At 34.1% G+C, this 18,452-nt stretch overlaps 2 protein-coding genes across 2 annotated transcripts; one reads left to right on the top strand and one right to left on the bottom strand.

Annotated features, from left to right (window-relative positions):
* Positions 1 to 558: 558 nt before the first annotated feature.
* LOC7482129 (subtilisin-like protease SBT1.3) lies at positions 559 to 3,589 on the bottom strand. Its single transcript, XM_002318824.4, has one exon. It carries the CDS (start codon positions 3,022 to 3,024, stop codon positions 688 to 690), a length of 2,337 nt encoding a protein of 778 aa, XP_002318860.1. The 5' UTR covers positions 3,025 to 3,589; the 3' UTR covers positions 559 to 687.
* Positions 3,590 to 13,738: 10,149 nt separating this feature from the next.
* Positions 13,739 to 16,419, top strand: LOC7482167 (alpha-L-fucosidase 1). The gene is made up of 3 exons (XM_002318228.4): positions 13,739 to 14,487; positions 14,587 to 14,826; positions 15,524 to 16,419. Exons 1-3 carry the CDS (start codon positions 13,946 to 13,948, stop codon positions 16,197 to 16,199), a joined length of 1,458 nt encoding a protein of 485 aa, XP_002318264.2. The 5' UTR covers positions 13,739 to 13,945; the 3' UTR covers positions 16,200 to 16,419.
* Positions 16,420 to 18,452: the final 2,033 nt, after the last annotated feature.

The following is an 18,452-nucleotide window of genomic DNA, read 5'->3' as shown; positions in this document are numbered from 1 at the left end:
GATTAATCAAATTATTTGAACTAAAAGATCAATCAATTATCCAATACATCAATTTTATTTTTAAATATCTTGAATTTTTGGACTCGTCAACTTGATTATTCAACGAATAAGATTTTCATCCAATCTAACCATTTTTTTTTGGCACAAGGAATAGTAGACATGGCTAACTCTAACATTTTTCCTGGCTTTTGGCCAGCCATAGCATTGGTGGAAAATTAATGTGGTTTGTTCATACTAGGTTTCCAGTTCATGGAAAGGCTAAACTTCAACCTTGACAACATTTTTATTACCATTCTAGTTGTTGTTTGTATGATGTACAGAAGCTGAAGAGCAACTGATGTTTTGCCCTAAATATAGTTAAATTTGACACCTTTTGAAGTGCATTAAGAAAATGAAGTAGACATATGAGATGAACCGACTATGAGTTGTAGGGAAGATAGATAGCTGTCCCCTGGCATAACAAATGGCCCTCCTTCCTCATGTTCTGTTTGTTAGTTTGCATCTATACGTTTATGACTACAAATTGGAAGGGTCAGTCCAAACTATCTCAATGGTGACTGCAAGAAAAACAAAGAGCAGGCATTCCATTCCATGTGATAAAAAAGAGCGAGCCTCTGGACTCTTTACAAAACATTCTAATTATTGCAAAGAACATGGATACTCAAATGTTAAAATCAATAACATGATTTATGTAAGTGGTGTCAACCAAGTGATAGCAATTGGGCTTCTTACTTTGTGTGCTCCATCTTTCCATACCAAACCTCCAAACTCAGGCATTGTTTTCCTAGTCTTTGTGGTGAAGATGATCTTGTAAGATAGTTTCTGATTTTTCCTAGTGAAGTTCAAGATTTCTGGTTCGACTTTGACTGTTGCTCCTTTGAATGGTGAGACCACTACATGGTATGTAGAAGTTGGAAGGCCAACATTGGTAACAGTTCTGTGGAGGGTCAAAACTTTAATCGAAGTATCATCTGGGAAAATTGCTGAGATAGATGGATAGTTCAAATCCCCTGGATTTGCAAGAGAATGTCGACAAGACCTATTTGCGTACTTGCCGAAAACTTTCAGCTGTGTTGGAGTAAGCTTCTGTGTGCAGAGAAAATCGAAGTAATCCTGAGGTTCAAGGTCATAAATCAGACCTGGGTCTTGAGCTTTCATTGGGTTTATGTGCCCTGCACCATGATCAAAAGGGGTTGAAGGAGTAGCTGTTGAAGCATCTTTCAGTGGATGGTGTGTGTTATCATGAACATAAGCTGTTGTCATCAGTGCAGATTTGATTGCTGCTGGACTCCATTCTGGGTGCCTAGCCTTGAGCAAGGCAGCAATTCCACTAACATGTGGGCATGACATGGAAGTTCCTGAGAGTATGTTGAACTTCGATCTCCTGTGATCTGTTGGCAAACTTGATGGACCTAAATCACCAGTCCAAGCAGCGAGTATGTTCACACCGGGTGCAACAATATCAGGTTTCAGAATCTCAAGAGTCAGTAAATTTGGTCCTCTGGATGAAAATGCTGCCACTACTGGAGAAGGCCTAATTCCCAAACTTGTACCACGAAAAGCTAGAGTTGCAGTTGCATTTCGACTAGTTAAAGCATAACTTTTGATCAATTTCCCTTCTTTCTCTCCCACTGCAACTGCTGGAAGCAGGTGACAGTCTGCAACCAGCTCCTCTCCATTTGCTGCTGTATTTGCTAGAATCATGCCTACTGCTCCTGCTTGTTTTGCTACCTGACCCTTTTGAACTCGAGGACTAATACCGCGTTCACATATCACAATCTTTCCAGCAACAACGCGAGGATTTAAAGTTCCTTCCAAGCACAATGAACTTGGGTCGAGGCTGCTAGAGTTGCCTCCCATGTAAACTAGAGGATATTGCTTCCGTGTCGACAAAGTCCTTCGGCCTTTATAGAGTGAAACTCCATATATAGTTCTGCCAGTTCCTAGCCTGGCAGTGGCTGGAAAATCTCTGTCCATAGTACTAGCACCAACTGTGGTGATCCATGGTGAGACATTGGTGAGGCTGGCAGGTTCAGGTCCTGCATTTCCCGCTGAGCATGAAACAAAAACACCCATCTCCATTGATCCAAAGGCAGCTATGGACAAACTGTCGCGGTAGTAAGACGAAACCCCACCACCCAAAGATATTGATAAGACATTCACTCCATCAGCTACTGCTCTATCAACTGCGGACAGAATATCTGAGCTGAAACATCCACCAGCCCAGCAAACCTTGTAAACTGCAATTCTAGCCCCAGGTGCCATCCCTCTTGCGATTCCATGAGCATAGCCCAATAGATTTGCTCCACGAACTGGAGAGCCAGCAACTGTAGCTGCTGTGTGAGTTCCATGACCATCTTGATCTCTTGGCGATTTATACTCATTTTGCCCATTGATTTTGCCAGTAACAGCTTCATATCCTCTGTAGAAGACTCTTGCACCGACAATTTTTTTGTTACAATGATGTTTCTGAAAACCCCTGCCTGTCTCACACATCCCTTTCCAGTGAGTAGGCACTGGAGTCATGCCTGTGTCATTGAAGCTCTCACTCTCTGGCCAAATCCCTGTGTCCAGCACTCCCACTATGACATCATGGCCTGCAAGTTTTTCAGACCAGACACTCGTGGTGTCTTCAGGTTCAAGCCCAAGAAACATGGGGCTTCTTGTTGTGTGTAGTTGATATTTAGTCTCTGGGAAAATAGCCACCACTCCATCTGCTTCCTCTAGTCTTTCGGCTTCTTCTTCATTCAACTTGGCGGCAACCCCATGAAAAGCAGTCTCGTAGCTATAAATTATCCTGTCCTCCTCATCTGCATTGCCTTCAATTTCAGGCTTAGACAATACTGACTGTACTTTCGATGAATACCATTCAAGGTGACTGGTGAAGTATTCTGGCTTTGCAGACCTATCCATTTGGACAATGTAAGTCTTTCTTGTCAATGGGTTGTTCATAGAAACGACAATGTTGAAAGGTAGATAAATTGTTAGAATGAAAACCAGCCATTTCACTGGAATTTCAAACATTTTTCAGGTCAAGAAAGAAGGGTTTCGCTTGGAGAACGAAGTGAAGAGAAAGCAAAGCAGAATGAGAAGTGTTATGGAGGTAGTGTTTGGAGGCTAGAAATACCTCTTCGCAAGGACCAAGGAAGGACACTTACACCATCCTGCTGTAGTGCAGGTAATTAAAGCAGTTGGTTGTTTCATGAATGCCTGTTGAAGAAAGTTAGGACTTAGGAGGCTTGGCTAGTGGCTGGAGTAAATGTGGTTATGGTCCAACGTGAAACACTATATTTTTTTCTTTTCTCAAATCTGGCTCGGTATCTATGTTTTTGGCTCTGCTATCACCTGTTGACTGGCTTGGACATTTCTCACATGTGACTTGCTCAAAACAAAAGTTCTACTGGTACTGATGGAGCTCCTTACCACCCTCAGGCCTTGATTTTTTTTCACAGAAAAAACCTATATAATAGAAGTCGTCCTGAGGTTCTTTGTTGACGGGGAAAAGGACCAATGGTAAAAGACAATAAAGATTTCAGCGAGTTAAATAGTGGGACTATGGAACTGTGAATGTCACTGGGGCGGGAGTTATGGTCTTGTGCAGAACCTCTTAAATGCTGCTGGGGTATGCTATAGGCAATGATCTGAACATATGGTCCCTGCACTCACAGGAAGCATGTCCTGATGTCCTCACCTTCCATTTAGTAGAAAAATCTCAAGTATTTCTTCTTGCTTTATTTTATTTGGAAACTCATCATCATCATCTTCTAAAGCTTTTTGGAAAGGTCGAATAGGATTAGGGTTCAATGTTATCAAAATCTTTATCTTGAAACAATCTTAACCACTATATATTTTTTTATATAATTCATCCAATTTCAATATATAAATCCACCAACCATTTATTTGCTAGTTGAACTCAAATCTTACTAAATCCCACTCACCTATATATAGTCTTGTTTCACCTCTTGAAGTTCTTGTATAAGGACAAGCAAGTAGCAATCCCATGTGGTGGAAAGTTGAAAAGGTTAGCACCTCATGAATATAAAACAAACAACTCTCCTTCATATTCAAGGCATAGAAGATCCTTGTTCAAAAAATATTCTTCTCTATGCCTGAGACGTGCTTTAAGGGCGCATTTCACTACTGTAAAGCTAAAAGTAATGCAGATCAGGCCTCTTAAAAGCAGATTTTTCTTCTATTTCTATTAGCAATGCTTTTTGGTCGTGGCATTTCAAATCTCATGTCTTGGTTGTTTTCTCCAAGATAATTCACTGCTGAAATTGATGTGAATTGCTTTGAAAAGTGGGGGTAATGGAGTTCAAAGGCTTGATGCCATGTATTGCAAAAAGAAATCTTAGTTTATTAACTAGTCTCTTTTTGTTTACGTGTTTCACGCTGTGTGTTTCATGCTGTATGATAATTTCTAAGATAGAAAAAATAAATATTTTTAAAATAAAATAAAAATCGAGAAATATGATGGGACAATTATGGTCCCATCCCCGTTGCAAATGATAATTTCTTACTGGGAATAGTGGCTATATATACATGAAATGATTGGAATCTTTTTTGCCCCCTTTCTGCTTGTGTATATACTTCGAAAGTCCCAGCTGTCAATTTGTACAAGCCACTTAGTGGAGTGCTTTTGACAAGACATTAGACTTGATCGAACTGTTTTGTGGAAAAAAAGCATGGTTCTCTTCACTGGTTTGAGGTCTGTCTTGGATCGGTGTGTCACGGGATTAATTCACGAGTTCAGGCCAGTCGTTTTATCAAAAATAATATTGCTACAATTTATTTATTTAATTTTTAAAATTAATCCAGTCAAGTCAAGTCGTGTTCAAATTTAATCCAATTAACTAAGTTGTGAATTAACCCGTTAAGTCACTCAAGCTTGAATGCAACTCGGTCAGGTTAGTAACTATGCAAAAAACCAGTAACGATTGCTGGATTAAGGACTTCTTTGAAATTGTTGCAAAAGAACTAGGGTTATTTATTATTAGCATGGAGAGAAAAGTGCCATGAGATTAAAGGTCTTGACGAGGCATGCATGGAAAAAGGTTAGGATATTTATCAGATTTCCACTCATTGAGAGAATACTTTGTGTTTGATTGCCTGAGATTTTATTAAGAATTTGCTTTGAAGCGTCAATTGCATTCTACAGAAAGAGTATTATATGAGACATGAAAACAGTTGTTTTTAAGTTTTGTTTGTTTTTGTGTTTTGAAAGTATTTTTTTATTTTAAATTAATATTTTTTTTGGTATTTTTAGATATTTTAATATGTTAGATATAAAAAATTACTTTTAAAAAAAATAATAAAATTATATTACTAAACACCCCCCCTAATTCATGACAGGTTGCAATGACTATTCCACCGACTCACCGACTGATTTGATAAGTTAGGCCTCGATGTGAATGCTCAGCTCAAGTGCTCAACTATGCACAAAAATTATTCGAAGGAAGCTATAATTACAGCAATCAAGTATTTTCATCTAGCCATGCCTTTTTTTTACTATTTCTTTTTTTTTTCTTTTAACGTGCAAGATATGTATATGATATATCATGTTTAGATTGATATATATATATATATATATTGTTTCTATTTTTTTATAAATAATTTAATTTTTTTATCCATTTAACATAATTGTCAATTAATACACATTTTTAAAATTTAAATGGATTAAGTAAAGATGGATACTGATATATCAAGTTTTCATCCCTATATTTTTTTTTTAAAAAAAAACACATATTTATTTAGGAAAACAAGTATGCTCCAGGCTCCCGTGAAGACGCATTGAACTTGATAATGTGTTAAGTCCCGGACAAATTAGGTATAACACTTGTCAAATCCAGAAAATGATTGAGTTTAACACCATTAATTTTATAGATTTTTATATAAAATCATAAAAAAGTTATTTCTCACTAAATACATTTAATTAAATAAATATATATTCTATCAAGATTTTTAAATATATTAAAATCTTTTATAGCAAATTATAAAATTATTTTTTAACTCGATAAAATGAATAAAATACATCTCATAATATAATTTAAAATATTATAAAAATAAAATTATCTTTTAACTTATTTTCCTTGTTAAAGAATAAAACTCATGATGGGCTATAAGATAAATTTCTTATTATAAATCTAAAACCGAGAAAAACACGGCAATGAACTTCACTTGACGTGTTGCGTTCATGAGTGTCTTAAAGCAAGTGTAAATAAATAGCACGCCTCCATTCATTATCAAATCAAGTTCACATTCCATGGCAACCAAACCTAGTTGGACCTCGATTCTCCATTTGACTTCGTTGTTCCACAACCAGTGGGAATAATAAAGAAAACACGGAGCACTTGAGGGTCTAGACCCTCTATGTACACGTCTGTCACCTCCACGGTGCCTTACCTGCTCCTAGGCTTGCAGGATGTCCAGTAGCCGTGGGGAATAGTCGTGGTGCGCGTAAGCTGACCCGGACACCCCACGTAAATCAAAAAAATAATAAAGAAAACACGGAGCACTTGAGGGTCTAGCTTAGTGGTCAACAGGTGAGGCTTGCTTTGCTCCCGTCCCGAGTTCGATCCTACATGTGCACGTTTGTCATTCTCGCGATGTTTTATCTGTCTACTGGGCTTGCAGGATGTTCAGTAGACCCGGAGAATAATCATGGTATACGCAAGCTGGCCCGGACACCCCGAGTTATCAAAAAAAAAAACACCGATGCGCTTGAGGTCGTGGTCTATCAGAAAAAAGAATTTTTTTTTTTTATCTGGATTCAATTTTTTTTTATGTATACAGGTTATTTATGCGGTATCTTATATGGCTACTAGGTTTATAAGATATTTAATAAATTTGATAATTAGTTGTGATATGTGTAAAATAACTCTAACATCCCGTATTTTATAAAAAAAAATACCCAATGGCCTGAAAATGAGAAGATGGATTTGTGGGTGGTTTTATATTTATATTCACAAGTCAAAAAACACCTCATGTCAGTTCGGTCTGTCTCCACCTTCGAATTTATCCCGGGTTATATATATATATATATATATATATATATATATATATATATATATATATATATATATTCCAAAAAATTTCTTTTTTGAATATTATTATATTTTCTTCTTAAAAAAATACTTATTTAACCTGGGCAAGTCAAAATGCATTCAAATTTAATTGAATTAACTAAGTTGTCACTATGCAAAAAACTAGTAACGATCGCTGGATTATGGACTTCTTTGAAATTACAATTGTTGAAAGAGAAATAGGTTTATTTATTATTAGCATAGAGAGAAAAGTGCCATGAGATTAAAGGCCTCGATGACGCATGGAAAAAGGTTAGCATATTTATCAGATTTCCACTTATTCTCGAGATCGAATACTTTGTGTTTGATTATTGCCTGAGATTTTATTAAGATTTTGCGTCGAAGCATTAAGAATAGAATTCTTCAATTGCATACTTAATTAAGAAAAAGTTTAAGGTCGCTTTAACTAATTAGCTCAGCCACCCAAATTGTCATTAAGAATAGATTTTATTAAGATTTTTTGTTATTTTAACGTGGAAGATATATATATATCATTTTGCAAGATCGATGCCACTAGTTATTTTTTAAGTATTTCTTGATTACCATAAAATTTCTTTCAAGATTGAAATTCCATTGATCGATCAAAATCACTATCTTAATTTGGACGAAAGAACTTTTTCTTTAAAAGGCAATTAAGTCCCAGCAACTTATAATACTTCTCGACCTCTATGACATCGAATGGCTCAGCCTCGGAGCATAATGAAATAAAAATCATGGGTCCTCCGACACCATCGATCTTGATTGAAGCAAGAGGAAGCCACAAGTACACACATGACACAGCACAGCAGTTGTGGAGAGGACTCCTTCATGTTTACTGCTCTTGGCATTCAAAGCTTTCTCCTTGCAAATTAAATGGGCTCTTACTCGTAAAGAGAGCAAGAGCCTTGAAAGACGAGACCTCTGCAATTCTGGTTGGTATCTCGTGAGTTTGAACTGAGTCATTCAGTTGAGAAAATCAGTATAACTCTATACCAAATTGTCATGATGATGGGTAGTCGGGAAACCATTGTGATATTCAGTAGTGAATGACTGCATAAATTAGCTATATGCACAGTATGGTTTTTTTGTTTTTTTTATTAATGTTTAGATAAAAAAAAATGCATTAACGATTTTGTTTTTTATTTTGATTAAAAAGATAAAAATATAAATATAAAAATTAATGTACCTCTAATATATTCTGAGTAAATTTTAATAATTTTAACGTAGAAAAAACATAAAAATAATTTTTTAAATATATTTTTATCCCAAAAAAATATTCAAATGATATGTAGTTTATTATTTTATTTTAATTTTTCTTTCATCTTACTTTATTACTCGCTAGTTTTAGTAAATATTTTTTTCCAAGACTGCGTCCTAAAACATCTTATTCATTCGATGGAGTCTCATAAATTCAACCATTAAAATGTTTGTTTAATGATTAACTTTGCTAAGAATTTTTTTTGGTTAAATAATATTATTTTATTGAAACTAGCTAGATTTATGACCCGGATTAATACTTGAATTACAGGTTAATCAGGTTAACTCGTGTTACTTAAAACATCATTATTTTAGTTTTATTTTTATTTTTTTAATTTGAAAACCACATCATTTACAAAAATTAATAATGTGAATCAGTTTTTGACCAAGTAACATTAAACAACTTTCACCAAGTTCTTTTTTTTTTTAGTTGAACATGGGTGTCCGGGTTAGCTTGCGCGCATCTTGACTAATCCCACGGACCATAAAGTTAATGACCATGTAAGCCTCCGGTGACCATCATAAGAACAACTACAGGGCTCGAACCTGAGACCACAGAGGGAGCTAACCTCTTGATCTCAAATTCTTACTACTGGACCACCACCTAGATGGTTCACCAAGTTCTTTTTTAACTCAACTCAAGCTAGGTTTTGAGTTGATATTTTAGGTCAGACAAAGCAAAATTTAATAACACCAGTTACAAGTGTAAGGTTTGAGTAAACAAATGAGATGAATGGTTCATATTGAACAAGACAGAAGGTTTGCATTTTATCACATAATCGCTTGGTGTTTTTTAGTGGAATCACAGGACAGAAGGTGCCTCTGCTTCAAATTATATATAAATATCCGAGGGAAAATATTCCTCTACGGAACAAGAATATATGGCTCCCATGTTTGTGGAGATAAGCCCAATAAGCTGCGAAGACATTAATAGCCCACACGAATTTGATTTGAACAGTTGATAGAAAAATCTCTAGAAGTTGTGCTAGGATATTGGAATTTGGAACCCAAAGCCTCCAATCTTTTGAATCCATCTGTAGAATCTCACTGGTCTGAGGAGGATCAAATGGTTCGTATGCGATCGATCATATGCGAAACAGCAGTGGAGCCCACTAATCATCTCATGGTTGAAGATTTTTAAAGAAATAAAATTCGAGATTAATAGCATGGAATAGGCTTATCGAATTGATTAAAGGAAAAGCCTCAAGCTTTGGTTCCACAAATCAAATAGACTAGAATTTATTTAATTTTTTTTTTTGTGTGATTTGGGATGATTTTCTTTTCAAATTTGCATGATTCCCGAAATATTAAATAAATTATTTTGCCTTAATTTGTAAAACTTGGGCCTAGAACCCAATTTCTGTTGAACCAAAATGGCAGAATTCTTGGACTAAGAGGACCCAACATAAAACATTTTACTAGCCCAATGGAAATTCCCAATTTGGTCCCTAGTTTTTTCCAATCTGACAAATGAGACCCTATAAAAAAACTTTCGTCAATTTTACCCATTTTCTTCATCACATTTCCTCGATATAACCCAACTAAACTGAATTGTAAATAATATGGTCGTAAATTCATCGCAGTCTATTTACAATCGAATCTAATTGAGTTGGAATGATGAAAATCGGGTAAAATTTGATGGGATTTTTTTCACTGTGACCGACTTGCAAAATTAAGACAAACAAAATGGCTTAATGGGGGGGGGGGGGGGTGTTTTTAGAGCACAAAACGTCAAATAAGAAGAGCAGGTTCTAATAATAATAATAAAAAAATAGAACAAGTCTCCCTTTCATTATATATATATATAAAAACCCTCTTGCATTTAGTTAATGTCATAGAATGGAAGAGACCATTAGAAAACAAACAGAAATATATTTAGTTAAAAGGAATAAAAATAAAAATAATTATATAAATAAATTTATTTTAAAAATAATTTTAAAATAAATTTTTATCCTATCAAAAAAGAATAGAAAAACATGTTCACTTTAAGTTTTTTCGAAAAGAAATTAACGTGCCCCTCTAGTTGGCCCTATAATTATTATACTCACTCCAGGAATTGACTCAATCAAGAGGCGAAGTTCCAGGTCACAAGAACCTAAAAAAATAAAATAAAAATTATATTTAAAGTTTTAACATCTCACATGTAAATTTTTTGAAATAATATATATAAATGTAAATTATAAAAAAAAAATATGTCAATTATAGTATAATTATCTCACTTTAAAAAATCAAGAAACAAACATATAGATGTAAGTTATAAAAAAAAAACGAAATATATTATAGTTATCTTACACCAAAAAGTTAAGAAATAATATATGTAAATATAGATTATATATAGTTATTCTACATTAAAAAATTAAGAAACAAAAATATATACAAGGTTAAATATTTATAAATTAATTTTATATTTTTTAGATTTATTAAAAATATATATATAAAAAAATCTCATTCTAGTTACAGAGTATCACCTGAATTTCAACTTGACTCAGTAGGACATTTAAATTTAACAAAGTCAATTACAAACCCAAATTTTTATAATTTAAAATCCAGTCAAGGTCCGGATCATCTAGGTCCTAGTCAGACTATCAGATATCTATTGTTGGTACTAATGAACATGTCTTTTGTCAAAATATGATTGCTAAGTAATTAGAAGTGAAGCTGCAGATGTGAACATGCCGAAGAGTGTGATCGGTACTGTGAAAGCGTGTGTTGTTGTAATTTGAGAAAAAATATTTTGTAAAAATTAATTTTTTATTATTGAGATTGGTTTGATATTTATATATGTTTAGTTAAAACTGTGGTTAAAATTAAAATCGAATAAAAAGTAGTTCAATGTGTTTGGGTAGTAATGGTTTTCAAATTGAGGTTATAAAATAATTAAAAAAAATGTATATTAATATTGATAATTTTTAATTTAAATATTGTAGATTTAACTACTGCTATTACATCATGAAATAAATAATACTTATATAAAATATTTTTTATTGTTCAATTAAACTATCTACAATTCCATCACGTACGAAATTCATCCGACAAGGACTATAGTTTTCTTGGTTTCTTAAGCGCGCAACAACATCATGTAAAATATCATCAGGAATAAAATTGGGATAACGATCAAATTCTGTAAATATTACGTTATCAAACGATCTCTTTTTAATTTATGTAGTGTCATTGAATAATGTTAAACATTAATTTTTCAAATAAAACATAATTAAAAATTAAAATTAAAATTAATTTTTTTTAACTGGATCGAACCCGCTTTAATGTATTTAGCTTTGGACCGGACTCAGTCCGGCTGGAACAGTGGAGAATGACATCTTCACTGTTCACGCGAAGTCGTGAACAGTGAAAATTCACTTTCCCAGGATGCAGGAGAAGGGGAGAATCAGCGCTCAGCTGCTTTCGAAAAATATGTGATTTCAATCTAAATTATATGGTTCCACACAGACAATAAATTAAATTTTAACATTATCAAACATGTTATTTGTATTTGTGTGGTTTACTTTAAAAACTAAAGCTTTCACGGAAACAAACACCATCGATTGTTTGACTCTTCATAGCTGCGGTCTGCAGATGCACGGGCTCTTCATTTGAAACCTTGTTGCTCTGTTTCTGTCGGAAAGAAATTATAGCAAGTTGGTCGTTGATAAATCTGACAATGGCATTAAAGGCGTCAATCATTCTCATTACATGTGCATTTCATGGAAATGAAGGCAGTAGTCAACAATGTATACAGTAACATCTTTCTAGTCATATCTCTTTGCTCTTATCAAAACTATATAAAAATATTTTAAAAAAAATTAATTTTAATATTTTTTTAAATCAAACATATTTCCTTTTAAAATGAATTTAAACATAATTTGAAACAAATAGACAATATATCATTATCATTGTACATCCAATATCCCATTAATTGCCACACTAAACAAGAAAATGGATAAATAAGACTCGGAAAAATTCCTAACACGATCGCGATTGATGTTGTAATGCAATTTTAGCCATATTGCAAAAACAAATGTTAGAATCTCGAACAAAGTTTTCGTAAAAGTCATCAAATAAATACTTGTGAAATGCTCTTAACCACGTTTTATAGTTTCTTACAATGCAAGTCATAATTGCTTGTTGCAAATTATGGCATTTATGAATATTTATGTGTGATTTAGAATTAGGAGTGATGATATCCTTCACAAATCAACATAAACACAACATTATAGACCCAATTCAATCAAATTATTGAGTAATTGGTTCAATTAAAAACTCAATTGCAATAACATTAGGCCGAGGTTGTGTGTAGATTTTAGTATATTACCGGATAAAAAAATAAGAAAGCATGCAAGTCATTTTAGAAGATGAAAATATTAAAATTCCACTAATTATGATTTTTTTTATTAAATAAACTATAGAAATGCTTAACACATTACTTAAAACAAGTCCGGTTTAATTATTTTAATTAGTATGGTTAGATAGTCTAACTGTCTAGTTCGGTTTGGATAATAATAGTAGAATAAGCATAATTTTTTAGACTATTTATTTTCCATAAATATTCATGATTTTGTAATTCGTTGAATAAATAATTTTTTATAGAATTATATATTCAAGATTCTCATAAAAATTGCACCATCGTATTTACAATTCATTTTTCGAAGAACAAAGGACAGTTAATCATGCCTTCATGAGAGAAGCACCTTTGATTTAATGATTGGATATTGATGGACAGAATCTGCCTAAGAGATAAAATTAAAAAAAAACATTAAAAAAAATATAAAAAAACAAATAACAAGATCAAATTTAAAAAGTAAAATTTAGTTCAATAAAATGATAAAAAATCTCTTGGACTTTAGTTCAAGAAAATAAAATTTAAAAAGTAATCAAGTAATTATACCGTGAAATAAATGAAAAGTAAAAAAAAACTCATTGCAACAAAAAATAGTAATTCTAAAGTGCAATAAAAATGTGAAGAAACAGATTTATCCAATTTAATCTGATAGTGCTAATTGAAACTTATGAAAAGATTATTTTGTCTCTTAATTTATGCTTCCTTGGCTTGTGCTGGCGAGAGTAAAATTATTGTTATATTGTAGCAATTTATAATATAATAAATTTTACTCCACAGTGTACTGATGGGATCATTCACGGGTGTGCTATGTTTTTTTTTTTTTTACTGTATATATATATATATAGTTAAAGACTAGGTACCAAGAAATTGTTATTGAGGATTTGACTCCGTAGAGTCGCGAGTTGACTGCTGATTATTGAGGATTTTCCCAACTAGAAACTAATTTTTCCTTTATTTAGGAAAGTGAAATCTAGTTTTTTCATTTTTTAATTTGTACATTAAAAAAAAAAAACCATAGCACACCCGTGAATGATCCCAACACGAAAACAAAAGTACAATGACAGCCGTGAGAGAACCAAAACAAAATTCCAATCAAAACCTTCTTCTTTGTCATTTTTTCTCCTCCTGTCCAGAGAATCTTTACCCTTTCTCGGTTTCTTGTTCTGTCCCTTGTCTTATCATGGACCTTGTCATTGCTCACTCTATCTTGCTAAATTTATAGGGCCAAAGTCCCTTTTATCATTATCAAGATTGATTGTAGCATAGAGGAACCACAAAAACAAAGAGCATTATGGCCAAGTTGTGGTGCCTTCTGACCATAATCACATTGCTTCAAGTTTCAAAAGTTGTCATCTCAAGACGTGAAGTCACCACACCTCCATTACCAATCCTACCATTACCATCATCTTCTCAATTGAAATGGCAGGAAAGGGAACTCATAATGTTTCTTCACTTTGGTGTCAATACATTCACTGATTCTGAATGGGGCACTGGTCATGAAAACCCTGCTATTTTCAATCCAGTTGGGCTTAATGCTAGCCAGTGGGTCAATGTTGCAGCAGAAGCTGGGTTTTCTCTCATGATACTGACTGCAAAACATCATGATGGTTTTTGCTTATGGCCTAGTAAGTACACTGACCATTCTGTGGCAAGCAGTCCATGGAAAAACGGGCGTGGAGATGTTGTTCAAGAACTTGTCATCGCTGCCAGGGCTCACGAAGGGATTGATGTGGGGCTGTATCTTTCTCCATGGGATAGGCATGATAAAAGATACGGTCATGATTTGCAGTACAATGAATACTACTTGGCTCAATTGCAAGAACTTCTTAACAAGTAAGTAGACTTGGTGCCCCGTTTGGTAGTGCAGTTGGCCAAGCTGCCAAACGAAACCTAGATGCATTACTAATAACGTTTTCTTGAAAATTTTGTTAGGTATGGGAGTGTTAGGGAGATATGGTTTGATGGTGCAAAAGGTTCAAATGTACCAAACATGTCATACTATTTCTCGGATTGGTTTTCAATGGTGAAAGAGTTGCAAACTTCCATCAACATATTTTCTGATGCCGGCCCGGATGTCAGATGGGTTGGAAATGAAATGGGATTTGCAGGAAGTACATGTTGGTCCACCATTAACAGGACCTCACTTTCAATCGGAAATGGAAGCATCGTCGAGTAAGTAGTAATTCTAATTTTCAGGCAAACACACACACACAGAGCCCTTAATTTGCTTATCTTAGAAACTCTTCGATGTTATGGTTTGTTTTTCGTAAGAGAATAAAGCTTCTAGAATTATTGCTTCTGTTAGAATGTCTGTCTGCATCTGAAATAATTTTAGAATAAATTTTTATTATTTTAAAACAGAAAATACAAGGAATATATCTTCTATCTTCTGCCTCATCTGTATAAATATAATATTCAAAAGAAAGTTAATCTAATTGTATCATTCAACCGTGGGCCCAAAAGAGAAACTTTGAATTATTAATGTGGGGAGAAAACATTTATTAATGGGTCCCGAATCATTTATTGTTTGAAAATCATGTATTGTTATGTAGGATACCCATCTAGAACTTTTTTCTATTCAATCACGTCCCTGCAAATCATCAGGTCTTGATTATTCCTTTTTCCCTTCGTTGTAAGTAACGAAAATAATGAGCCCTTTTAATGAAGTAAAAAGAGCGAACGCTTGAAGTTGACAAGGAGCACTACTGCAACTAAAGGGAGAATTAAAGTAAAAGCAAAAGTGGTAAACTTCTCGGATCAATTATTAGCTGTGCTCAGTGCTTAGTTTCACATGTGAGTCACACAAGCAACTTTGCGTAATGAGAACATTTGAAATCTCCCAGCTAACAGCTTTATTTCCATGGAGCAGCTATCTCAACACTGGTGATTCGAAAGGGACAGATTGGCTGCCGGCAGAATGTGATGTTTCGATCCGAAAAGGATGGTTTTGGCATAAATCAGAATCACCAAAGAGGTTAAGCGAGTTACTTGACATCTATTACAAGTCGGTAGGACGAAATTGTGTGCTATTATTCAATGTGCCTCCCAACACAACCGGCCTTATATCTGAGAATGATGTCCAGAGACTAAAAGAATTCCGAGGTGCAATCGACACCATATTTTCTACAAATTTGGCTGAGAGTTGCTTTGTAAGAGCTAGCAGCCAAAGAGGGGGGAAGGATGGCGATTTCGGACCCGAAAACGTGCTAGATGGCGACCATTTGTGGACTTATTGGGCACCAAAAGACGAAGAGTCGGAAGATAACTGGATCGAGTTCAAATGTATTGATAAATTGAGATTTAATGTTATTAGGATTCAAGAAGCAATTGGTCTTGGTCAAAGGATCAAACAACATGAAGTTTATGTAGATGGTAGGAAGGTTGCTAAAGGGACTACAGTGGGGCACAAGAGGCTACATAGACTTGAAAAGGGAGTCGTCAAGGGTCATATTGTGAGCATTAAGATTCTCAAATCAAGAGCAGTGCCATTGATGTCTTCCATTGGTTTGCATTATGACCCTTTTTGGCACCCAAATGAGACATGATTAGAGACAGGAAGGTGTGGACGAAGGCTAGAAAATCACATGGAAGAATGCTGGAGGTCTAAAGAAGGAATAAAGGTAAATGGAATTTCCACCTTATATTTTTCACTTTGTACGAAAAAGTGTCCTTGCTGTCTCCTCATTTTATTTGGGCGGTGTGATTGAAAAATTCGCACCAATAGTTTATAGATATAAAGATCCCAAACCCCAATTAAACAGTCAATGGTTTTATTCTTCTCTGAATGGTTAATGCCTAATGACGATGTTTGCTAAAGATAAGGAAAACCAGTTTAAGCTACGCATTCTAAAAGGATTGTTCCTCAGAATAGAGTTTCAATTGAGAAATTTGATTGTTTTCCCAAAATTTGTCAATCAATATCCTTACAAATGCATTATCTCTTAAAGCTAGAAATCGACGAAAAGATAAAGCCAAAGAGATTGTTGGGCGCAAGCATATGTGAGTGATAAATATTCCATTTTTTTATTTTAAAAAAGGGGGTTTTATATATGAGATGAACTCATAATATATAATCTAATAGTCTAATCTTTTGAAATGGAAGCGGTGTCGATGATCATTGCATTTAAGCTCTTGTGTGTGCATCCCGATATCGACATGGAGGCCTATATATCTCCTCAAATATAGAAAGCTCCCAAACAACAATGCACGATATCAGTATATGTCAATCAATATCCTAACAAATGCGAACTCTTCTTAAGCTAGAAATTTAGGAAAAGGTAAGGCCAAAGAGACTCAACTGACAGAAACTACCAGTCCAAGAACACCAGCTTTATCTAAATAACATTATCAGCCAAACAAACGTAGGTTGTGAGAAGGAGAACAGCAACAAAAGGTAAACAAAACATGAGGTCAAAAACCTGGATGATGGAGATCTCCAATCAACATCTTCATATATCAAAGAAAAGCCCGAATCCTCTATAGTCAACCTTTGGTTTTTTTGCATCTGCAAGGAGATAACACATAGAAACCAGTCCAAAATACAAGAGTTCATCTATGAACATGCTTAAGATTTCATGTCCAGTACCTGATTATCTTTTTAGGCCACAATTCTTGACAAAATCCATGTACTTAGAACATGACAAAAGGGTATGAGCATAACCCCATGCTAGGACTTGTCAATAACACCCAGGATTGAAAAAAATAATTTAAAGAGGAGGCTTTCTCACGAGTATTATACAACCCTATGTTAGGCCAACATGTATTCTTTTAGGCCACAATTCGTGCCAAAATCTATATTATTAACATAACCCTATGTTAGGACCTGCCGATAATACCTAGAATTAAGAACACATAATTTAATAGGAACAGCCCCAGCAGTGACTGTGACCGCAATCAAGGCCCATGGTTCTAACCCAACTTTAACGGTGCACCTGTTTCTAGTATCTCTTATAACCATGTCCCTGTTAGAGGGTTTGAAAATGATCACATATATGTATATATTCTCCGGATTGAACAAGAAGAGGAGTTAAAAACTTGGGTATCATGACAGAAGTGAACATGCAAGTTGGTCCAGTCCAAAACATGGAGCCTCAGACTGAAATCTTTCGAGCCGCCAAAAGCAGAACAGTCAACTCTACAAGCTTTCCTTGTGTCCATAGCAAAATATATATTTCATCCTCATCATTTTCCGTTTTCTCAACAAGCAATCTAGTAACCTTCAATGTACGTCTCTGCAACATGTGCCATTGAATCAAATAAGCAGCAGCCCTCCAAAGTTTCCTCAACCTCACGGTACATTCATATATATATATATATATGAAAATGGAAAGACATAAAATGAATATTGATTGTGTTGATTGTAGATTGGCTTATATGCCATACATTTATCATCTTGGATAACAGATTTGTTGATTTGAGAGATAAGAGAAATAAAGCATGCTAGAAATTTAAACACACAAATTTCATATATTAAAATAGTGATAAAATTACAATAATAAACTTGATTAAAAAAAAACTATTTTAAAAGTGTTTTTCATGTGCACATATTCTCTAACTATCAGTCAGATACGAATCTTATTTTAAATAAAAAAATACACATGTTCTTAGAGATTTTAACTTGGTGGTGTATAAATTTGATTTGATTTGATTTGATGAAGAATATTGACACAAAGATTTCATAATTTAAATCTTTTTAAAAATATTTGTAATATCTAGATATTTTTTTCATATTAAAATGCATATATTTGTTCCTTTGTTTTTATAAAGTTTAATTTAATCCTAGAGAAACGAATGTTGAT

Source organism: Populus trichocarpa, chromosome 12, assembly GCF_000002775.5.
Source record: "Populus trichocarpa isolate Nisqually-1 chromosome 12, P.trichocarpa_v4.1, whole genome shotgun sequence".
NCBI lineage: Eukaryota > Viridiplantae > Streptophyta > Magnoliopsida > Malpighiales > Salicaceae > Populus > Populus trichocarpa.
This window is presented reverse-complemented; position numbering and strand designations above follow the sequence as displayed.

Coding starts and splice junctions, on each gene's coding strand:
- LOC7482129 (XM_002318824.4), bottom strand. CDS start 3,024: ATGTTTGAAATTCCAGTGAAATGGCTGGTTTTCATTCTAACAATTTAT.
- LOC7482167 (XM_002318228.4), top strand. CDS start 13,946: ATGGCCAAGTTGTGGTGCCTTCTGACCATAATCACATTGCTTCAAGTT. Junction 14,488..14,586: donor TTGCAAGAACTTCTTAACAA/GTAAGTAGACTT, acceptor AAATTTTGTTAG/GTATGGGAGTGTTAGGGAGA. Junction 14,827..15,523: donor GGAAATGGAAGCATCGTCGA/GTAAGTAGTAAT, acceptor TCCATGGAGCAG/CTATCTCAACACTGGTGATT.